Source organism: Musca vetustissima, unplaced genomic scaffold, assembly GCF_032173495.1.
Source record: "Musca vetustissima isolate MV318-11 ecotype Yass unplaced genomic scaffold, APGP_CSIRO_Mvet_v1 utg4153, whole genome shotgun sequence".
NCBI classification, from domain to species: Eukaryota; Metazoa; Arthropoda; class Insecta; order Diptera; family Muscidae; genus Musca; species Musca vetustissima.
Window position 1 is genome coordinate 68035 of NW_026879862.1, and position 25204 is coordinate 93238.

General features: G+C 33.6%; 1 protein-coding gene across 4 annotated transcripts in view; it reads right to left on the reverse strand.

Annotated features, from left to right (window-relative positions):
* Positions 1–1265: 1265 nt before the first annotated feature.
* The window catches only part of LOC133324987 (protein scalloped), a 159999-nt gene continuing 136060 nt past the window's right edge, over positions 1266–25204 (reverse strand). For 3 of the 4 annotated variants that reach the window (XM_061533812.1, XM_061533815.1, XM_061533814.1), the window contains exons 4-10: positions 14793–14923; positions 5125–5165; positions 3655–3847; positions 3253–3315; positions 3011–3180; positions 2708–2942; positions 1267–1493 (exon numbers count right to left, since the gene is read on the reverse strand). In XM_061533812.1, coding sequence (XP_061389796.1) covers positions 1380–1493; positions 2708–2942; positions 3011–3180; positions 3253–3315; positions 3655–3847; positions 5125–5165; positions 14793–14923 — 947 coding nt within the window. In that variant the 3' untranslated portion in view covers positions 1267–1379. Of the gene's footprint in view, positions 1494–2707; positions 2943–3010; positions 3181–3252; positions 3316–3654; positions 3848–5124; positions 5166–14792; positions 14924–25204 lie in introns of all 4 variants that reach the window. The other variant, XM_061533813.1, reaches the window with a different exon arrangement.

The window sequence follows — 25204 nt, forward strand, 5'->3', positions numbered from 1 at the left end:
CTATTACTATTACCTAATACACTACTATTGCTACCAACAACAACAACACCACCACTATTAACACCAGCTAGACAACTGCCACCTCCACCTCCTGCCACTACTAGAGGTGAACTCATAACACCCGTTGTTGTACTTACAGCTCCACCGGCAACGACAGCAGCAGCCGCCATAGCTGCCGCCGCTGCAGCTGCTGAACTTAAATTGAGAGCTGCATTTTCAGCCGAGGTATATTCTTGGGCTGAAAGTTTCAGAAATTGTTCATAGGCACTGAGACGTGATGGTGCAGCAGCAGCAGCCGCAGTAGTGGCATTTGTATCCATATCAGTTGCAGTTGTACACGGCGATGAAGATGATGAATTGGGATTATAGAGTTTGGCTGCTGCAGCAGCAGCTGCGGCCGCTGCCACAGTTGTGGCATGATATGAAGGTGGTGGAGGTCGGTCAATAACAACACCACCCGCTGCCCCACCGCCCAAAGGATGACCCGCCAAAATCATTTCCTCATCATTTGCTGTGGGCGTTAGTTGACACTCAGCCAAGGAGGTGGTAAGGGGCAAAGGTAATTCCTGTTTATGTCTTTGTATTGATGATGAATATGCCGAGACAATGTTCGGTGTGGTGGAACAATTATCCAAAAGATGGCTGTTGTTGGTCGAACTATTATTGCTTAGTCTCAAATTTGCATGGCTGTGATGGTGAGAGGAGGAGTGGTGATGATGGTGTTGTTGCTGCTGTGTATGATGTTGTGAAGATGCTGCTGTTGCTGCTGATAAATCCAAATTATCGCTCAAATTTGCACTTGTGTGACTGTCATTTGCTGCTGCTGATGCTGAGTAAAGGTTTTCGCCAAGACTTTGATGCAGATGCGTTGAATTATGATGCTGATGATGCAGCCCTGAGGGCTGTTGTACAACATCCATTGGATTAGGTGGCGATGTGGGTGATTGCTTAATTATTGTCGTTGTTGTGGGTAGTGTTGTGGCATTATCTCCTCCTGCGCCTGCTCCACCACCTCCTCCTCTTACATATATTCTACTACGATTTATATCTTTCTGTTCAATTATGACACTGCGTTCCTCTAGGCTCATGCCACTGGGTAAATGTTGGCTATTATTATCGCCACCAGTTGCCGTCACCACCATATCACTATCACCACCACCACCGCCCATTGCTGATGATGTTGTACTATTGTGTGTGCTATTATTAACTCCACCACCACCTCCTCCTACTGCTGCATTGCTACTGCTATTATTGTTGTTGTTGGTGCTGCCACCGCTGCTAAATTCATTAAGTTGTGTTGTGGACAGTGTTGTTGTTGCTGCTGCTGATGTATTTCTTGTATTGTTGTTGTCATTATTGTTGATGGAGGGAAGTTCATGCTATTCCTTTATTAATCGATAAATATGATGTGTAGCTCCGCTATTTTGTGCAGCCACCTCAAAGACATACGCTATACAGAGTAAGGTCTCGTGTGTTTCGCGGGATTGTATTACCTGGGAGGGGGAAAGAAAGAAATCAGGGTTAGTGATGAGAATTTAATACAAATTAATTTAAAACAATTATATTAAGCCTCGCTATAGGCGGCTACCCTGAAACGTGACCAAACTTTACAAATCGAAATTTGGTACCGTTATATAGAGGCTACCCTAAAAAGTGGGCTAACATTGATAATTCTACCCAATGAGAACGCAATATACCAAATTACAGCCAAGTCGGTGGTGTAACCTTCTCTATTGGGTCTATACCAAACCGTGGACTCATATATGCCAATTTCAATACCAAATATCTTAGGCTGTATGTGTAAAATTTCAAAGCTCTATTTTTAACATTGCGAGCTCTGTCGTGATATACAGACATTTTTAAATCAAAACATAGTTTTATTCTTAAACGGCATATACATTAGAACTTTTTAACGGGTTAACCTACTTTATGGGGATATATTTGACATATATGCAAAGGAATTGATAATTGAAACCCACAGGGAAACGTATATAATATTATGGTGGTGTGAGAGCTCCCATTGTCATGGTGCACAATGTTAGACTTTCTCGGAAAGAAACGCCTTAGTTTTGCCTTGTAAAACATTTGGATATTGTCAATATATATCTAGGTCACCCATCAAGTCTTTTATCAAAACATTTGAATTTTTTAAAGTTTTCTAATGACAAAACCAAGATCTATTGATAAGGTAACCCATGGCCTATAAATAAGGTCACCCAGGGAGACCAGCTGGAAATCGAGTTATTAATAGTTTGCTGTCAAAATGCATTTTGAGACAAATTTGACTTCAGATGAAAACGTACACAAAGTCGAAATTTTTGACATTAGACGTGAGAAAAAACAGCTGTTTTCCGATTTCGATTGCTACCTTGGTGACCTTATTAATAGATCTTTAGGTAACCCATCTAGCGAATGTCAACTGTTTTTTCTCAAGTTTAATGTCAAAATTTTGACTTTTTTTACATTTTCATAATGGAAGTCAATTCACAATAATGGATTTTTACAGCAAACTTGAGAGGCAGTAATTTGGCGTTCCAAAGAACTTCTTCGCGGATCATTTTTAATATGTTTTCAGGCCAATATTTTCACACAGCCCTCTCTTTCAATTATTAAATCGATTTTTCCTCACTAATTGTAAATAATCCGATGTAACCCTAGTTCCAATTACATGTTTAACAACTATTCTAAATATTTAGCGTCCACTTACTTGCAATATTGTAAAATTCTCCAATACACTGTTCATCATATATCGTTCAGGTAAATTTTTCAATTTCTGTATGAAATTAATCATATATTCACACATCGGTGAACGTTCGATGCGATATACGAAGCGACCATTCTCTAAGCGTGAGTATTCTGTTTCAACTTTTTCCACAACCTGTGAGCCAAAGGAGCAAACTTTTGTTGAACACACTAAGACCACATTTTCGTTACTTTCGTATCTGCAATAAAAAAAAAGTATTATATGCAGAACAACAAAAAATAAATTCGATTTGAAACAGCTACTTACTGGCTTGTAACGCCATAGAAATCACCAGTTTCACTGCCAGTGAGTTCTGTATTCAGATCAGCCCAACATTTAACCAAATAGAAGGCATTTTGCGGACCTTTTTCATAGAGATCTTTAAGACCACCCGATTTTTCAGGGAATTTATCAGAGATTTGTCGAATATCAACGGTCTGTAAACGAGTGAGGAGAATATTAAATTAATTTATAAAAAATATATATCTTGGTATTCAAATAATACTTACCTCAAGCAAGGGATCCGAGAAGGAAGGTTTACCGCCCAACTGTACAAACAAATGCCGGTGGTACTGGGTATACAAAAAGGTATAGAATTAATAATAAAGAACAAGAAAATATCGAAGTTTTTAAATCATGGAGGCAAACAATATAACCAGAATGTATTCTAGATGTGACTAGGGAAGTATCTGGGTAATACGAAATCATTGCTTATGCCATTGTTAAGTAAATTATTATGTGATTGGAATACTCAGGAGGCACGAACATTAATTTTGTCAAATTTTAAAGAGATTTTTTAACTGTGGTCAACCAAACATAATTAATTCAAATACCAAAGTTAGAGTGAAATGTTGACATTCTTGCCTCATTTTTTTATATATATTTGATTAAATGTTTTTTTTTCTACTTACAATTTCATCTCGTCGCATTTCCATAAACGCTGAAAACTCTAATAATCTAAATTTGTGCGTTGCTATCGCCCGTCCTTCCCACGGCAGCTGGGCTGGCGGAAGACCTGCTTCAATATCACCAGATACAGCTGTGGATGGTTTACCGGCGGGATATGGTTGTTGTGCAAATGGTTTTATACTGTAATCATAAAAACTTTAAGGGTCAATGCCATCAGATAAATGTTTGAATATTAGAGGTTAGACCAAAAAAAATTTGCACTGTCGAACAGGGTCATAAGGAGAATAGGTATCAATTTTTTTTTGGACAAGGCCTATTTTTAAGATTACTCAAGATCTACTAATAAGGTTGCCCAGATAGTGAAGTCATATGTTCTTTCTGAAGTCCAAGACATATTAATAAGGTTACTCAGCAAGCGAATGTCAGCTGATTTATCTCGAGTCCAAGATATATTAATAAGGTCACCAGCTACCGAAAATCAGCTGGTTTTCTCAAGTCTAATGTCAACAATTTAGCTTTTGTTCACGTATTCATAATAAAAATTAATTCAGAATAATGGGTTTTGACAGCAGACTCAATAGACAGCTGATATCCAGCCTGTCTCCCTGGAAGACCTTATTTATAGACCTTGCTCGACTCTAATCATGACGCAATAATAAGGTAATGTATCAAAACAAATACATTTTTTGCCTCGATTATCTGTCAAATTTTTCCTTATAATATTTCAAAAATTTGGCAGCATTGCAAATCGAATTCAAGTAATATTTACACTTTGACAGTTAATCAAGACATCAGCTGCTCTAAATGGACTACCTATTCATTGTGCCATGGACTCTAATGTTAAAAAATTAGACTTTGTTTACGTTTTCATAATATAATTCAATTCACGGTCTCCCAGGATCAATATCTATTAATAAGGCCACCCAGCTAGCGAAACTCAAGTCTTATGTCAAAAATTTGGCTTTTGTTTACGTCAAGATCTGCTGTTTTTTCTCAAGTCTAATGTCAAAAATTTGTACTTTGTTTACGTTTTCATTATGGAAGTCAATTCAAAATAATCAATTTTGACAGCAAACTTGAGTTAATGATATCCAGCTTGTTTTCCTGGGTGATCTTATTTATAGGTCTTGGTTTACGTTTCCATAATGGAAGTCAATTCACAATAATGGATTTCGACAGCAAACGTGAGAGGCATCTGATATCCAGCTGGTCTCGCTGGATGACCTTATTTAAAGGCCTTGACCTGGATGAGCTTGTTCAATTATTTTCGGCTCGCTCCTCTGAAGAAACGATGTATTCCTTTTATTTGTATGTTTCATGTCACGTCAATTTCGAAAGGAAGTGATACCATTTGGAAGTTCGAATTCAACACGACGAACGGAGGTTAGTGAGTAAATAGTATTTTTTCTTGCCCCTCCGTAAAATTTGGATACCTTATAACCATGTCCGACTGTATATGCCTGAAAACTTACTCTTGTGAAGTGCTGGGCTGGAGACCAGGTTGCCAAAATTGCTATAATTTTTTTGGAAAGAAAAAAAGAGAGGAAGATATCGTTTATTAATAACAAATATTATCATTAAATATATTTATATATCATTTTTATATTATGAGAATAAGCAAGTTATGGCGCCATGATTTCAATATTGCTTTCGAACAAGATGTGTTGTGGTATTTAGAGACTGCATCATTGGGTTTTGGGATAATTGTTAGTAACTTATAAAATGTTTAAATTTTTAATACATCTATAAAAATGTAAAAGAAATTAAATTAAATTAGAATATATAGAATAGAATATATATTTTAGAATATATATTTTTTAAGTTTGAGAGAACTCTTAACATCGCTTAACTTACATCGTAATTCAAGTATATTCTCAAGAGTTTTTTTTTAATGTTCATTTGAAGTTTTAGATGGACATTTTTGAAACCGATTGCTAAGAAATAAGCTTTAATTACGAGGACTACTGGTAAAGCATTTATGGCGATATATATTCGAATTTTCATTATTAGACCATAAATATATAAAGTAACTCTCGTAGTATGTGTACAACTAAAATTTTCCATGCCAAAAAATTGCAGAGAAAAACTAATTTTAATTTTTATTAAATTAAATTGCTTAAAGTATAATAAAGAATAAAATCTTTGCAGCTTGAAAGCTCTGAAGCTTTTAATGAGGCGTTATGGATTTCGACTACAACAGAAATTTGAAAATATCTTCTGAAGCTTTTTGTTTAAAATCCTAGATAATGGCTCGTGGCGTTATGTTCGTTAAGCTTTCATTACACAGTTTATAAAAAGCTTTATGAGGGTTATTTACAAAACAGACAATGCAACTCTATGAAAAGTATTTTATTCTTGGGAGAAACAAAAGCTCTTCTAGTCGGAAACTCATTCTCGCGGTCTTAGAAAGTCAAGTTTAGAAATTAGGATTACTAAATGCCCATCAGACTTGTATATATATCCTGATTTCGAATCTAAAACACGAAGAAACAGAAATACGTACAGACACACACACACATAGAGACACAAGGACATTAAATACTAATAACAACAACGCATAAATATTATTGCTTTCACAGCATTTGTTCTTTTTGTTGTAGCTGTAGTAGTAGACTATCTTACTCCCGGATATAAAGGCAGAGCAGCAGCGGAACCCATCGCCGAGGCGGATGAATTGGACGTTATGGCTGCGGCAACAGCAGCCAATTGTTGACGATGATGATGGTGCAGATGATGTTGCTGCTGTAAATACGCCGAACTTAAAGCTGCTGCATGTTGTGTCAAATGGGAGGTGGTACTACTATTTGGACTGTTAATAGCATTTAAACTATTCACATTCGCTGCTGCAGCTGCCGTAACGGAACTATTGTTGTTGCTAGTATTGGTACTAACCGAATTTGCCGCTTGCTGATGATGGGGATGGGGTGGCGGCGGTCCTAAATGTGCAGCGGCTGTTGTCGTTGACCCACTCATATCCGAACGCAAGGGATGACCCAATGGATTGGCGGCAGTCAAACCGGACGGAAGATGATTGTGTAGTTGTAGGTGGTGTGGATGTTGTGATGGATGTTGGTTTCCGGTGGTGGCAGAGTGGCTGTGTAAGTGGCTGGATTGATGGTGGAGATGGTGGTGGGGATTTAAGTGTGGATGTGTGTGGTGGGGATGCACAGCATGCGGATGCAAACCGGCCGTTAGGGACAGGGAGAGATTTTTTACCGCTTGGGCGGAAACGATCTGGGAACTGGTCATGCCCGATATGGCCTGTAAGGCTTTCTCCTTTTCGCTAAGTAAATGCAAGACGGCAGCATTGTTGGCCGAGCCGGGACCACCTATAACTCCATTAGGCTCCTGAAAACCAAAATTAGAAATTGTTTTGTGTGAAGTGGTGTTGTTGTTGTAGTTCATGTTGAGGTTTGTTTTTTTTTTTACACAAAAGGGGGGAGTCGATGTTGTGATGTGTGGTGTTGAGGAGGATGATGATGAGTTTTCTTTCTTAACGGGGATATGAGTAATGTGTGTGTGGGTGTATGTCCTTTTGATGATCCTTTGGTGATGGAGTAATGATCCTTTTCTTTTTGATAAAAAATGTTAATCCTTTGGATGCATGTTTCTTTTTGTTATGTTGTATGTAGATGGTATGGTAATGTATCTCGTAGTGGGTTTGGGTGAGTGTGGTATGTTTATGGGTTGGTTTCGCAGCACAAATGGGAATATAATCTCTTCAGGATTATATGTCCCACAGGTTATGTTTGAGCATTTGTAATGTGATGATTCATGATGTAATATTTACAAGGATTTTTTTTTGTTTATAAGTATATAAATAATTTTATTTTAAATTTAAAATAATTTCAATCCTAGAAACCTGCGAATGCAATCTTTGGAAAAAATTCGGTCACGGATGACCAGCCATAGAAAGAAGGTGTTTCATAAGGAGAAAAACTGTCCTGAAAACTTTTGTCCGGATTTTGTTGTTTAAAAATTACCTCCGTTTTCTCAGGATTCCCACAGAAAGAAACTGAGACCTTTTTTCTATCGAAAACAATTGACTTAAGTTCTTAAGGATTTTTTATGGAAAGCTTGACCTCTGTTACTTGGCCCTGAGGATCTTTTTCTGTAGAAACAACTTGACCTACGTCCAGACGATTTTTTTATTGAAAAAACTTGATCTACGGTCCAGACGATTTTTTCATTGAAAAAAAATTGACCTTCGGTCCTGAGGATTTTTTGATGGAAAAAACTTGAATTTCTGTCTTGACGAATTTGTTGAAGATTTTTTTATAGCGAAACTTTGACCTTAGTTTCCTGAAAAATTTTTAAAACAATCGACCTCCAGACGAATTTTTTTCTATAGAAAAAACTTGACCTGGAGGTCCTGACGAATTTTTTTATAGAAAAAACTTGACCTGGATGTCCTGACGAATTTTTTTTATAGAAAAAAATTGACCTGGAAGTCCTGACGAATTTTTTTCTATAGAAAAAAATTGACCTGGAGGTCCTGACGATTTTTTTTTTTCTATAGAAAAAACTTGACCTGGATGTCCTGATGAATTTTTTTTCTATAGAAAAAACTTGATCTGGAGATCCTGACGAATTTTTTCTATAGAAAAAACTTGACCCGGAGGTCCTGACGAATTTTTTTCTATAGAAAAAAAATTGACCCGGAGGTCCTGACGAATTTTTTTCTATAGAAAAAAAATTGAATTGGAGGTCTTGACGATTTTTTTTCTATAGAAAAAACTTGACCTGACGGTCCTGACGGCGATTTTTTTCTATAGAAAAAACTTGACCTGACGGTCCTGACGGCGATTTTTTTCTATAGAAAAGACTTGACCTGACGGTCCTGACGGCGATTTTTTTCTATAGAAAAGACTTGACCTGACGGTCCTGACGGCGATTTTTTTCTACAGAAAAAACTTGACCTAACGTCCTGACGCCGATTTTTTCTATAGAAAAAACTTGACCTTACGGTCCTGACGACGATTTTTTGACCTTACAACTTTTTTTCTATAGAAAAAAATTCGTCAAGTCAACTTGACGATTTTTTTTTCTATAGAAAAAAAACTTGACCTTACGTTCTTGACGAATTTTTTTCTATAGAAAAAAAGTTGACCTTTTTTCTATAGAAAAAACTTGACCTGACGACTTTTTCCTATAGGATAGACTTAACCTATGGTTCGGACGACGTATTTTCGATAAAAAAAACTTGGTCTCTGAGTTTGTAAAGGCAAATTATTTCCTTGTTCAATTGTGCTGGCATACCTCATATAACACTCTTTAAAAAAGAAAGACAAAAAAAAAAAACAACACCAACACCAACAACCGGCGAACCTGAGAGTTATATTTGAGAATACAACAATGCCATTTGGCTGTTTGTGGTTTTAAAAGCTTTTCGATTAAAAGCATTTTTTGTTGTTGTTGTGTTCTTACTATCACAAAGATCCAGAGTGTAAGTTGTGGGGAGGATAACATTTGTGTGTGTGATATTTTGTGTGTGTTGTTGTTGTTGGTATTGTGTTTTTTAATCGAACTACAATTCCTTGTTGGCTGAATGTCTGGCTGGCTGACACGACTGGTTGGGCGATTGCTTTGGCGACATTTTTATTGAAATTGAAGATGTGCCAGAACCAAAGTCCTTTTGTGGAAAAACACAAATATTTCATACACCTGTGCAAAAAGGACTAAAGGACATTTTTCCTGAAAAAATAAAACACAAGCAATCTTGTTAAATATGACCCATTTTGTGTGTAAAGAATTTCATTTGACAATGTCTGACAGAGGAGTCAAGATGACATGCTACAAAAATCCAATCAGAAAATCCACAACGCTTTTGGTTTCCGTTTTTTTTTCTGTCGCTCTCTGCCCAAAGGATATTAACTTGTATTTGGGGTTTTTTGTTTAAAAATTTAAATTTTTATTTAAAAAGGATATAAATGAAGTGTAAATATGTACAAATCGATTACAATCTTTTGGTTGTCCTTAAAGCATTTTCTGAGATATCCTTTAGTAAAATAATTCTCTTTTCTGGTGTGTGTGTAAATAAATAAACAAAATAGAGGTAACCACAAATGTCAAAGGAGCAACGATAAGGAGTTGCCTTAAAGCCTTTGAAAGGTCCTTTGAGAACTAAAACGCACAATTTGTATGCAATTTCCAAGCAACAGCAGCAACAACAATCAAAAAACAGAATGTGCGATAGCGATTTAAAAGAAATACTCTTTCAAAAGCCCGACCGACCGTATGCCCGACCTCTTGCTTTGGCTTGCATAAATTTTATTGCATTTTTATTTGGTCGAAGAGAAGGGGGGAAGGTTTTGGTTTTTTTTTCATCCTCATACTTATGGCTTGATTTGAAGGGATACCACAGTTTCTGTTGTGTGTTTTTTTAATGAGAGTGAGGGTACTGCTTGGCTCCCCACCAAGCTCTTGTGTTGCGTTTTTTTTCACTCTCGTACTTCTTTGGTCTTTGTAGTTTTGCAAAAAGTCAAAAAGAAGAAATACATGATGAATTTTATTTCACTTTACTTTCATTTCATTTTATTCTACTTTTTTTGTTTGTTTCATTTTCTGTTTGAGCATTTGTGTAAAAGCGTAGTAGACTTCATCTCATCAAGAGACCCTCCTCCCATTCCGCATCCATGGTCTTGCATTACCATTACCAGCGCCGCGACGTTTTTTTTTTTTTTTTTGTTATTTCTTTTCCCCTTGGTTTACTGAAACATTGCCGACACTACCCACCCAGTCCAGCGAAAAGAAGCTGCAGCACCACCTCCCATACTCTTTGATCTCTGTGTGCGTACTTTTTTTTCAAAATGCATTCTCTCTGTGTAAAGTTTACAAGAGTTTTTAGTTGTTTTTAAAGGTCTTTTTTATTGTTCGCCTGTGTATTTATTTAAAAACAAATATATACACTACAATAAGTTTATCGGGGCGAGATATGGGTCATTCCAAGGGTCCAAAGGAATTTTTTCTATAGAAAAACTTATCCTCAGTTCTTTTTTCTATAAAACATTTTTTTTTATAGAAAAACTTGATTTCCGGTCCTGACGATTGTTTCTATAGAAAAAAACTTGACCTGACGGTCCTCACGAATTGGTTTCTATAGAAAAAACTTGACCTACGGTTCTGAAGACGAATTTTTTCTATAGAAAAAAACTTGATCTACGGTCCTGACGACGATTTTTTTTCTATAGAAAAAACTTGACCTACGGTCCTGACGACGAATTTTTTTCTATAGAAAAAACTTGACCTACGGTCCTGACGACGAATTTTTTTTTATAGAAAAAACTTGACCTACGGTCCTGACGACGAATTTTTTTCTATAGAAAAAACTTGACCTACGGTCCTGACGACGAATTTTTTTCTATAGAAAAAACTTGACCTACGGTCCTGACGACGAATTTTTTTCTATAGAAAAAACTTGACCTACGGTCTTTGCGATTTTTTCTACAGAAAAAACTTGACCTACGGTATTTGCGAATTTTTTTCTACAGAAAAAACTTGACCTACGGTCCTCCCGAATTTTTTTCTACAGAAAAAACTTGACCTACGGTCCTCCCGAATTTTTTTCTATAGAAAAAACTTGACCTACGGTCTTTGCGAATTTTTTTCTATAGAAAAAACTTGACCTACGGTTCCCACGAATTTTTTCTATAGAAAAAAACTTGACCTACGGTCCTCAGGAAATTTTTTCTATAGAAAAAACTTGACCTACGGTCCTCACGAATTTTTTTTCTATAGAAAAAACTTGACGTGAGTGTCACATTCGAACTTTATGTATTTTTTTCTATAGAAAAAAATGTGACCTCCGGTCCTAATAATTTTTTTTTATAGAAAAAATGTGCCATTATGTCCAACCTTTCTCACACCTGACGCTATAACCCATATTATTTATATATAAATATATATTTCTTTTATTGTTATTGTTGTTTGTATATTGGTATATATTTTTATAGTACTGACATCTTTTCTATTTGAAATATCAAAGTAAGTTAAGTGTTTTCTCTTTCTCTCTGTGTATATTTCTCTTTTCTCTGTGAACTTTATAACGTCGGGAAAAATGCAATTTCATTTTTAGTTGTTGTTGTTGTTCTGCATATTTTTTTATGTTTAAAGCCATAGAAACAATGTTTCGTAAATAAATACAATATAGAAAACATCACAGCAACAACAACAAACAACAAAAGAAGTGGGAAAAATTTAGAAATTACCAAAGCAAATAATGATGGACAGAGTGAAATAGTGGACTCCATGGAATGACAAGAGTGGGGGAAATTTTCCCAATGCAATTCCAAAAACAGAGAGTTGTATTTATATTTCTTCACTTCGTTAATTTCAATTTAATTATAATTTGAAATCGTGCATACACAGATAGTAAATATGCAATTGCTGACTTTGCTATGTGCTCCCTAAAAGTATGCTATTAATTTGGAAGAATATAAATATTTTGCAATGTAATACGAATTTGTTCTTCAGAAGATATTTGAATGTGCTTTTTTGAAGCTGTAAATCATCAGGGACTTAAAAATATTTAAAAAAAATATTCAGGATCTGAAGAAGAAAATCTTACAATGTGAAGTCTACATTACTCTATCCAAAAAGTCCTTAGGAACCGAGTTCGTTCCAGTTTGTTCTATAGGAAAACATTCCTTGTAGCCAAGTCTTCTTAGCGACACAAGTTTTTTAAAGAAAAAATCCTCATCTACTGAGGTTTTTTATAGAAAATAATTCCTTGGGAAATGTGGTCAAGTTTTGTCTATAGGAAAAAGGTTAGCTTACTATGAAAAATTTGTCAGGAATCTGAGTCTATAGAAAATAAATCCTTAGGAACTGAGATCAAGTTTTTTCTCGAGAAAAAAAAATCGTTAGGAAACTGAGGCCCAGTTTTTTCTCTGGAAGAAAATTCTCAGGAACTGAGATGAAGATTTTTTATTTGAAAAAGAATTTCCCATGAACCTGAGGTCATGTTTATTCAATAGAAAAACGACCAGGGCCAAGTTTCCTCAGAACCTCAGGTCATGCTTCATCCTCAGATACTGGGGCCATGTAAAAAAAAACGTAACCATGTAAGGTTAGCTTACTATGAAAAATTTGTCAGGAATCTGAGTCTGCAGAAAAGAAATCCTTAGGAATTGAGATCAAGTTTTTTCTCTAGAAAAAAAAAATCGTTAGGAAACTGAGGCCAGATTTTTTTCTGGAAGAAAATTCTCAGGAACTGAGATAAAGTTTTTTATTTGAAAAAGAATTTCCCAGGAACCTGAGGTCAAGTTTTTTCAATAGAAAAACGATCAGGGCCAAGTTTCCTCAGAACCTCAGGTCATGCTTCATCCTCAGATACTGGGGCCATGTAAAAAAAAATGTAACCATAATTTTCAATTAGAAACATGTCATCCGAACGTCAGGTAAACATTTTCGGTCTCTGATGCCTATACAAGCAAATATAAAAAATTGACCTCTGCAACACAGTGGGCCTACAGAATTATATTTTTCTCTAGAGATAAAATCCCCAGAACCCTTATTTCTAATAGACAAAAAATTCAGAATCTCAGGTCAAGATTTTTGCGAAAATTATTATAAAAAATGTCTTTGAGCTTGGTGTCGACTCGTGTTTATAGAAAAAGTCCTTGTGGCAACATTTTTCTACAGAAAAAAATTAGAAAAACAATACTTCGAACCTGATGTCAATTTTTTTACAGATAATAATCCTTAGACCCAGAAGTCATTTTTTATATAAAGTTAAAATCCCTAGAACTTGAGGTCATTCCATAGCACTTGTTCTTAAATTTCTTTCAAAGGTTTAGTTTTTTCTCTAAATAAATCGTCAGGTCAAGTTTTTTTCAATAGAAAAAATTGTCAACAAGCAGAGGTCAAGTTTTTTCAATAGGTTTCTTTTCAAAGTATATAATACTCACATCCTGAGGTCATGCTTCATACCATAAAAAATCCTCAGAAACTGGGCCATATAAAAACGTAACTCAGAATGTGAGATCCATAATTTTCAATTAGAAACTAGTCCTCCGAACCTCAGGTCAACATCTTCGGTGTCTGATGTATATACAAACGTAAATAAAAAATTGTCCTATATAACACAGTAGGCCTATAGAATTAGAGAACCCTTATGTCCATTGGACAACCCTTATGTCCATTGGTTTCTATAGAAAAAATTCCCTTGGCAACATTTTTCTACAGAAAAAATATAGAAACAGGGTATTTTTTACAAAGAAAATACTTCAGAAAATACCAACCCGAGGGTAATTTTTTTACAAAAAAAAAAAAAAAAAAAAATCTGCAGACCCTGAAGTTTTTTTATATAAAGATTAATTCCCTAGAACCCAAAATTATGTCTTAGAACTTCAGGTTAAATTTCTTTCTTTCAAAAATAAATAAAATCACTGCGAAAGTGTAATCCAGAATTGCCTTTACAAAAAAACCTTTGAAGCAGAAAAAATCTCAGATTCTGAATTTATTTAATTAACATTTTTGTGTAGGAATACTATCTTATAGACCTCATTTTTTCTATAAATAAAATCGGAGATCATTTCCTTCTAAAGAATACATGGTCGGTCCCTGTTATTATCAAGTATTTTCTATATGAATATACCTTGAACCACAGTTAAAAAATAAATTTCCACAAATTAACAGCTGACTTGTAATATTTCCTTGGCGCCTGAAAATATGCTTCAATTTCCATATATTCATAAATTATTGTATATTTCATGAAACATTTTTACCCAACTTGCTTTTTCTCATAATTATATAAATATACATACATATACAATAAAATTGATAAACAAGAAAAACAATGGATAAAGGATGAAAAAAGCATGAACGAACTGGGGCGGGGGGAACGAAATAAGAGGACGAAACATAAAATATACAAGAAATAGATGATAAATAAATAAAATGAAATTGATTTGTAGTTTAATTTTTTTATTTTTTTAATATCATAAATATGTATATATAAATTTGATAATGTGATAAATAAATATATGATTACAATAATTGATTTTTTTATATGGAATAGGATGGATGGATTGATGGGTGGGAGAGGATAAACTTAATGTATAAACTAAAATAATAATGAATACGATAAAGAGAGAGGGTGGTATGGACAGACAATTCAGACATGATCAGTTGGACTTACAACTTTGATTTTCGCCTGAATTTCACGCAATTTTCGACGGGCCAAGACCTGTATGTGAGAACTGACTTGTTTGCGGGTTCTCGTTTTGCCGGTGCGTAATTTGATATAACGGGCGATGAGTTCATTGCGTCCTGGAAAGAAAAAGAAGAACAGAGTTATAGAAAATAAGTAGAGGCAGGGAAAAACGGAAGGAAATCTTTGTTATTATTAATAAATTTTATTGTTTGCAAAAATGTGTATAAAAAATTCCCTTTGAATCTCCAACTCTTTCAAAGCCAGTTATAAATCTTGAAAATGGAATTTATTTTTTGTTATTGCAGTGAAAAAGAAAAATACACATTTCCCTTTATTTTTATTCTCGAGGCTAAGAAGTATGAAACAAAGTTGTTTTTATTCCCCCTTTTTGGCCAGCTGTCCGGCTGGCCATCGGGCAAGAAGCCAGGTAAATTTTGTGGCAAAAACAAGAAGAACAACAACTCATAACTAGAACTGCCAAACAAATAACAAACTATGTAAAAGTCGGTATGTATTGTTGTTGCTAAAAGTTATAGACAAACATAATATTTTATGTTTTGTAATGGACAAGGAAATCTGAAGGGTTCATGGTTGGAGTTTGTAGGAAAAATATTATAATAAAAAGTAAACAAAAATATGTAAATTATGTAAAAATCTGCCAGTAGCAGAAGAAGGATGGAAATATGATGGTAAAAACATAAAAAGGGTAACATATTTCTCTGTTCTTTGTAAAGAAGTCAGAATGAAATGCCAAAGATATGATGAAGGCAAGGTAGGAAAATTCACTTTATATTAAAAAAATGTTAGCCTTTATAACACACATACACACACACACACCTAAAATTATGCGATATTTGTATGAATTTAATATAAAATCCTCAAGGTATGCAATACATTTTTCAACATAAATATATGTTGCCTAAAAGTATGCAATAAATATATTTTTAGTTTCAAATGCATAAACTATTATTGTTTTCGATAAAAAATAAAAAAATTGTGAAGACCGCAGGTCAAGTTTTTTCTATAGAAAAAAAAATCGTGAAACCCTTGGGCCCAAGTTTTTTCTATAGAAAGAAATCATCAGGACCTTAGGTAAAGTTTTTTTTATAGAAAAAAATCGTGAAACCCTTGCGTCGTCAAGTTTTTTCTATAGAAAAAAAAATTGTGAGGACCGTAGGTCAAGTTTTTTCTATAGAAAAAAATTCGTCAGGACCGTCAGGTCAAGTTTTTTCTATAGAAACAAATTCTTCAAAACCGTAGGTCAATTTTTTTATAGAAAAAAATCGTCGTCTGGACCGTAGGTCAAGTTTTTTCTATAGAAAAAATTGTCGTCAGGACCGTAGGTCAAATTTTTTCTATAGAAAAAATTCGGTGAGGACCATGGGTCAAATTCGCAAAAATTTGAGACCGTTGGTCAAGTTTTTTCTATAGAAAAAAATTCGTGAAGACCGTAGGTCAAGTTTTTTCTATAGAAAAAAATTCGTGAAGACCGTAGGTCAAGTTTTTTCTATAGAAAAAAATTCGTGAAGACCGTAGGTCAAGTTTTTTCTATAGAAAAAATTCGTCGTCAGGACCGTAGGTCAAGTTTTTTCTATAGAAAAAATTCGTCGTCAGGACCGTAGGTCAAGTTTTTTCTATAGAAAAAAATTCGCAAAGACCGTAGGTCAAGTTTTTTCTATAGAAAAAAATTCGCAAAGACCGTAGGTCAAGTTTTTTCTATAGAAAAAAAAATTCGCAAAGACCGTAGGTTAAATTTTTTTCTCTAGAAAAAAATTCGCCATGACCGTAGGTCAAGTTTTTTCTATAGAAAAAAAATCGTGAAGACCGTAGGTCAAGTTTTTTCTACAGAAAAAAAATCGTTAGGACCGTAGGTCAAGTTTTTTCTACAGAAAAAAATCGTTAGGACCGTAAGTCAAATTTTTTCTATGGAAAAATATTCCTTATAATTTGAATTCTTAATTTTTCTTTAAAATTATTTAAATAAAATCGCTAACCAATTTCTTTTTTTCATCAAAAAACATTTGAAGCTGACATTCAAATAAAAAAGCTAAACGGACAAGGAGCAACAACAACCTAATGATTGTCATCAACAACTCGAACATTTACTGGATCTTTTTCCAGTGTTATAAATTTCAAAATAATAAAAAAGATAGAAAATAAAATACAAAAAACACACACATACATACTCATTTAATATATTTTCAAAAACTTTCTCTACCACCTAAGGCAACAAGCATGAGGAGGTACGAGCATATTACATCCTTCAGACATAAACGTTTTGGGTATTTTTTTCTTCTTGGTCCTCTTCTCTGTCTCTATTATATTTAAATGTGAAAGGACACACACAAGTTGACTTTGAAAAAAAATGTATGAACGAAAGGAAACGGAAGATACATTCAAAGTTAGTGGAGTATAATAGAAAATCATTTGGACGTGATGAATATTTTTTTGTTGTGTGTAAAGTTAACTGTGGAGCATGGTTGTCAAGTTGACAAAAAGGAAAAAAAGGACGAATCGATTTTTTTGATATTACATTCAGTCACTCCAGAGCTGGATTTTTATGGATTTTTTATGGATTTTTTATGGATTTTTTCCTGTACCCGAGCAGTGCTAGTATGACCATATAGCCACAGCCCATAAAATGATCCTGCCGATTATCCTGATAACAAAAATGATACAAATAAAATTCAGTGACCCATAATCTAGAGACGATGAATGTTTCGTCCCAAAATTAGAAAAAAAATAACTACAGCACTATTCAAGTTAAGTTTCAATTCCATAATCCAAGGACTGTCTGCAAGTTAACTTATTTCAGAACCAGGCTATTTTTTTAGTACATTTTGCTCTAAAGTATTCCGAGGACTTATTGCCTAATTTTAATTTTTTTTCATTATCCCACAATGAAAAAAAAAATCCAAATCCTTGATGGCAACTCTGTCCATTAGAAGACCCTTGAGACTATACTGGACTACTGTACAACGGAAAACTAACCGACGATGATGTTGCTTAGAATGATAATGGTAGGGGTCAATTGATGATGACGATGGTGAAAGGTTGTGATGCCCATAGATGATGATAGTCAATGACAGAAGTTTTTGAAAACATCATTTTATACGTTTGAGTTGATGTTCGCCAATTTTGCGTGTGAGTGTGTGTGTATATGTATGTCTCCGTGTCTGTCTGTTGTGCCTGTTTATGGGTGCGTTTATGTGAGTGAATGTTGAACCCTTGTGCAAAAAAAAAAAGAACGTATAAATCGAATAAAGGACATTAGAATATTGAAATAAATCGAGTGGACAACTATTTAAATTGAATTTTATGTTGTGCCGTGCCGAGCAGAGAGTGGGATGTTTGGTGTTGTCTCTGTTTAGTCATTGCAAACAATAGAGATGGGTTGTTGGTTAGTTGTTGTAGTGTGAAAATTTAATTTACAGATGGGATAAAAAAATAGGAAACACAATGGGGGTTTTAAAATCAAATAAATGTTATATTAAATTTTTAAAGGCAGATGTACTAAGATAAACAAAAGGATAAACGCCAGGAAAGAAAACAAGGGACATTTTTACAAATTGTGTTAAAGGCTTAAGAAAATTTGAGATAATCCCTGAAAGTATGCAATGAATTTGTATATATGCAAGTGTTTTTTTAATATAAATCAATCTCCTACATGATGTGGTACTTTTTTAAAAATATTATGCATAAAATAAGGAATATTTTAAAGAATAAGGAATATTTTAAAAACACCATAAATATATATTTGATTAGATTTATTAATTAACATGTTAAATACTATTTTTGGATGTTGTTAAAAAAATATAAAGGGGAATCAGAGCTACTTTTTTAAAAATACTTTCTAATCAATTTGGATTTTTTAAATATTTTTTGGGATAGAATGTCAGAGATGTAAGTATAAGCGTTGATATTTTAAAGAATATGTTTTGAATAAAAAATATCAGGCGAGAATTAAAATGTTTTTCCGACGTGAATTTTGTTAAAATTATACAAAACAAAAATAAAGGAGTGCATAGTCGTTGACTTTTCAAAAATATTGTTTGATAGCTTTTTTTAAAATTTTAAATTTATTGTTTGATTATTTTTTAAGAATATGGCTTTTCAAATTTTCAATGCCATTGTGTAATTTTCCAAATAATATTTTTTGAATGACTGTCAGACGTAGCTTTTTTGAAGAAATATCGCATGGATATTTTCCTCCAAAAAAATATTTGAATTACCATTTTTTGAAGAACGTTCAGTAGCAGATTTGTATACCCTTCACCACATTGTGGTACAGGGTATTATGTATTTGAGCATATTGTATCAGGTAAAATGAAACGAGATAGACACATGGTTTCTTACGAGAATATGCATAGAATCACTTTATAAGTCGATTTATGCATGTCCGTTCGCCAGTCCATGTAAAATTGTAAACAAAGTACAAGTCGCATTTATGATCCGAATTGGATGAAATTTGTCATAGGTCACTTATTTGGCCCTAGAACGAACCCTATTGAAATTGAAGAAAATCGGTTCAGATTTAGATATAGCTCCCATATATATTTTCGTTCGATTTAATGTAAATGCTCCACCAAAGTCCCTATATATCTTTCCATTTGCACGAAATTTGGCACAGCGTAATGAATTAGGTCTAGAATAATGTGTGTTAAGTTTCGTGAAAATAGGTTCAGATTTAGATATAGCTCCCATATATATTTTCGTCGATTTTAGGTAAATGGTGTACCAAAGTCCCTATATATCTTTCGATTTGCACGAAATTTGGCACAGCGTAATGAATTATGTCTAGAATTATATGTGTTAAGTTTCGTGAAAATCGCTTCAGATTTAGATATAGCTCCAATATATATTTACGTCTGATTTAAGGTAAATGGTGTACCGAAGTCCCTATATATCTTTCGATTTGCACGAAATTTGGCACAGCGTACTGAATTAGGTATAGAATGATGTGTGTTAAGTTTCCTGAAAATCGGTCCAGATTTAGATATAGCTCCCATATATTCGTCCGATTTAAGGTAAATGGTATACCAAAGTCCCTAAATATTTTTCGATTTGCACGAAATTTGGCACAGCGTAATGAAATAGGTCTAGAATGATGTGTGCAAAGTTACCTGAAAATTGGTTCAGATTTAGACATAGCTCCCATATATATTTTCGTCCGATTTAATGTAAATGGTGTACCAAAGTCCCTATATATCTTTCGATTTGCACGAAATTTGGCACAGCGTAATGAGTTCTGTTTAGAATGATGTGTGTTAAATTTTGTGAAAATCGGTTCAGATTTAGATATAGCTCCCATATATAATTTCGTCCGATTTTAAGTAAATGGTGCACCAAAGCCGTGCTGAAGTTAAATTAACCCAGCGTATGGACATTTTTTTTTTTTTTTTGAAATTGGTTCAGACTTGGATAGAGCTCCCATATATACTTTCTCCCGATAAATGATGCAACAATAACTCAAAATGTGACCGATATGCACAAAACATACTGAAAACAATATAACCTAACCTGTGAAAAATTTCTATGAAATCGGTTTAGATTTCGGTATTGCTTTTATATATATTTCAAATTGATTTACATAATTTTTCCCATTAAAAGAATCAAATCTATATCTGACCAAATGAAAAATTTAGTATGGGTTGCGGAATGGGATGTTTATGGATCTAATTTCATGCGACGTCTGTTAAGATACATCTGTTGAACATACCCAAAGTGGTGCAGTGTATCATATAGTCGGCCCCGTACGAATTTACTGCTTTCCTTACAGGTTTTTAAATAATGTTTGATTTTTTTAAATATATTTTTGGAATTTTCGAAATAGTATTTTTAAAAAACGTAGGATATATTTTTTTATAATTAATATTTGTTGAAAGACTCCTAGATCTCCTTGATTTTTTTAAAGGAATATTTAATTTTGAATAAGAAACATATTTTTATAAACTCAGCACTGAACAGCAAGGTTTTTTTTTAATTTTTGCCTTCAAAATATAAAGGCTATCCTGAAAATATGCTATAAATTATTTGAAATTAATTCCCTTCCATTAAGATACCATATTGTGAAAGAATATATTTCTCGCCCCTAAAAGTATGCAATTAATTATTCATTATCATATATTGTAATAAAAAACACACACAACCATTACAATATTTTAGATAATATATGGTCAATACCCTGTTGAGTTATTTCCCCAGAAATCACCTAAGTTTGGTTAGTGTTTAGTGTAAATTAAGCGCTACAATTTTGTGGGTTACAGTATTTTAATACCCCTTCATAAATTTTCAAAAGGGAAAAAATCAAACCCTAAAAATAAGCTACCAAAAATATTTGTGATAACTAATAAATCAATACTGGCGATGATGGCGACGACGATAATAGTGATGATGATGAAAAGTGTTGCTTGATATGGTTTTAACAAATGTGGTTTGTAAAGTTTTACAGAAAACCAATAAAGCAAGGGGAAGAAAAGGACAGGAGAGAAGGAAGGTTACAACCACAACATATGCTAGATATAAACATATAAATATACATATATATTTTTTTTCTCTTTGACCCTATTGCCACTGAAGTGTAGTTGTTGAATATATGGACTTAAACAAAAATCCATATTAACACATCCTTTAGTGGAGGATGCTGTCGCTTTGTTGTTGTTGCTGCCGCTTTTTTTGACTCTCAACTAAAAGGATAATAATAAAAATTTCAATTATCTCTTCTGATTCGGGATGTTACACAGAAAAACACACACATACATACATGGAGCAAACTCCGTGAAATATTTGGTGTATTGATGTGTATAGAAGAGTGCTTCACATGAAATATTTACCACATGCATTATGAATACATCATTCAGTGAACGAGAGAGCGAGCGGGCGGGCGGTTCGGATATATGATGAGGGATAAGCTTAAAAGGAGGATTGAGTGAAAAATAACTGATGAAAAAAACACACACACACACACAAAATACTTTGCCAAAAACTACTCCTGTAAATATTTTACAAAGTTCTTTCTGTGTCGTCGAATGCCAGTCAGTCGATTATGATGATGATGATGCTGCTGCTGGCGACGAACGAGTAGCAGCTGATAGGGAAAAAGTCAGCCCGATAATCCGACTCTCGCTTAAAGTACAGCTGTTGATAATGATGTTGCCAATAGTTTTTAGCGCAAACAACATTTTGTTGAAGAACCGTTGAGTGCAACATGATGGAAAATATTTGTGGTTCGCGGCTGGATCGGCTTTCATATTTTCAGATATATGTGTATGAGTGTGTGTGTGAATATATGGCGGATATGTGGTGTTAAAGTGGGGATAGTAAATGTAAAATGTAAATATGCGAGGGAGGTTAATTAAGTTCGATTTATGGGATATTCAAAATATTTCAAAGGTTTTTTTGTAAAACCAACATTTGGACTTAAAAACATATTTGAAGAATGACCAATTAATAAAAAATTAATATTAGATTAATAAATTTTGAAAACTAAACAGAGTCTGGGTTAAAAATTGATTTCAGTATCAGAATAAATAAATCCCATATTTTATAAAATATTAAATTATAGCCACTTTGTTTGAAAAAGGTGCTCAAAATCCCTAAAATGCCGAAGAATGGAAAGGTACCGTTATATGAGACCTACTTCGAAATTTGAGTCAATTTTCATAATTTCTTCATATGGGTATTTTCTACCAAATGAGTATCGGAAAATAATATATTAAAATATTATATATTAAAATATTATATGAAAATCGCGTCCAATCTCCCCAAAATACCTAAATTTGGAGGCTATTCAAAAAAGAGGACCTTATGTTAGAGGGCACTTCAATTCTCAAAATCCACCCTCGTTCACAAAATGCATCACAGAGCGAATATGAAAATTTTGCATGTGGGCGGTTGTATGTTTGTGTCAATGGCGTACTCTTGACTGTGTTTGTGTGTAAATAATGACTTCAAAAGTTTACTGAAATTTTACAAAGAATTTTTCTTTTACTTCCCGGGCAGAATGGTGTTTTTTATATTTCTTTTTTCTTCCAGTTTTGCTCTCTACATTGTGTGTTAAGCGGAAAATTGTTTTGTAATTAACACAAAAACAAAGTTGTGTTTTTGTCGTTTCGTTTCATTCCCCACCCCGCAGTTATTCCGCAACGGAAAAATAGCTGAAAAACCCCCTCCGACACACACACACAGAGATACAAAGCATCAAGGTGTCATAATAGTGAATGAAAAAAAGGAGGAAGACGAAGTTTTTTTTTGTCGTTTGTCGGCTGAGTATCATCAAGAGCAACTCATCTTCATCATCATTGCCACCGTCGTGGTAGTCGTAGTCATCAGCATCGTGGAGATGTAAAAAATGCAAAAAAGAGTACAGTTTTGATGAACCAAAGATATTTTTGCGCCATAAACTTTATAATTAGTGTAAATAATTGAAAATAATATCAAACACCGCTAATTAGCAGTAAAAGTTTTGGGGTATATTTTTATTTTTTCTTTCCATAAAATCCTCAAGGGGTTTTGTATTTCGGTTTTTTGGAAGCTTCTTCATTCTGAATATGAAATGTGTCATATAAAAGAAAATGAAAATAAAATAAAAATAGTTTTCCAGGTGTTGAGGAAATATTGTTAAGCTCCTAAAGGTAGACTTTGTGCGCAATGGGAGGTGAGGTGCCTCAAAGTATGCTTTAATTTTAAAAACATAACAATAACTGTTATATCAAATATTATCAAAAATAAAATCAGAATAGCTTCCAAGGTGTTGATGAAATATAGTTAAGCTCCTAAAGGTAGACTTTTTGTTCTCAATGAAAGTTAAGGCACCTAAAAGTGTGCTTTAATTTTAAAAACCTTGAAAATAATGTTCATACCAAGCATTATCAAGAATCAAATGAGAATAGCGTTGCAGGCGTTGATGAAATATTGTTAAGCCCTTAAAATTAGGCTTTTTATTCTCATTGGGAGTTGAGGTGCCTAAAAATAGGCTTTAATTAAAAAAATCATGAAAATAGTTTTCATATCAAATATCACCTAAATTAAAACGAGAGTACCTTTCCAGGTGTTGTTGAAAAAATGTTAATTGATAGACTTTGTTCTCAATGAGAGTTAAGGTACCTAAAAGTATGCTTTTATATTAAAAGTCTTGAAAATAACTGGCATTGCAGTTATCACAAAAAAAAGTCACTTTAATTGAACGCCTAAAAATAGTCTTTAATTTTTCAAAATGCATATAAACATGTGTTTCATAGCAGCCTAAAACTAGACTCTAAATTTTGTATATTTGACAACTTAATCAAATTCGTATCGCTTTGAATTTTATTAAACAGAAAATTTTCTAAATCCAAAAAACAAATTGCAATTTTTAAAATAGTTTCAAGCCAAATTAAAAACAAAGTTCAAAATTAATTGGCGGCATAGATTTCAATTTTTTTTATAACACTCAACACCACATTGTTGCTGTTATTTCTTTTTTGCAAAAACAAAAAGGAAAACACTTTAGTTTTGATTAAATTTATACAACCAGACACACGAACATCGGAACACACTGACTCAGGAGAGAATGCCAACACTTCGTTTTTAATTGAAATCCCAATTAACCCCTTCAGTGATCTCTGTTTAGACCAGTCGAGCTTTTTTTCTGTGTGTGATTGTCAGGGTATCAATGAATTGAATTGAATGAACGTATGGACAGACGAACGAACTAACACAGATAGATATGTCTGGTTGCCTCATCGAGACAAATGTTCAAACAAAAATGTTTATAGTCGGATTGTTGTTCGGTTTTTCCTGCATTCAATGCTACCTCTTTCATTTGTAGTTTTTCAATTGTATTGAGTTTTATATGCCGCCACCTCCACCGCCGCCCAGCAGCATAGAAGACAATGATGACCTCTGTTCAGTTTTTGTCTGTTTGTTTCATTTCGCTGGCTGTTTGATTAGATGGTGTAAATTAAAATCATTCTATCACATCGAACTTTTTGTGAGTGTATGTGTGTGTGAGTGTCTCTAAGCATGAAATATCTAACATTGCACTGCAAATATTGTAGAGCAAATTAAGAAATAAATTGGCGCTAAAAATGTGTGTTCGGTGTGCATTTTATTAATTAAAATTAAAAAAACGACCGATTGAGGGCGTTTTTGTTTTAATTATTGTATTCCTAAAAGCAAGCTTTGGATATTATTACACTTTTTTAACAGTAAGATTGGTAAGAAATAATTTCTGAACTCTTCAAATGTTTCATTATTCTATACAGAATTAAAATGAAATAAATAATAGCTATTTTAATGTATGTATTATACTTGTCTCCCAAAAGTATGCTTTATTTATTTACAACTCTTCTCAACAGCTGATTTCTTAATTACAATAAAGCAGAATCTTAGATGAAGGAGGTAGGATATGATTTTTT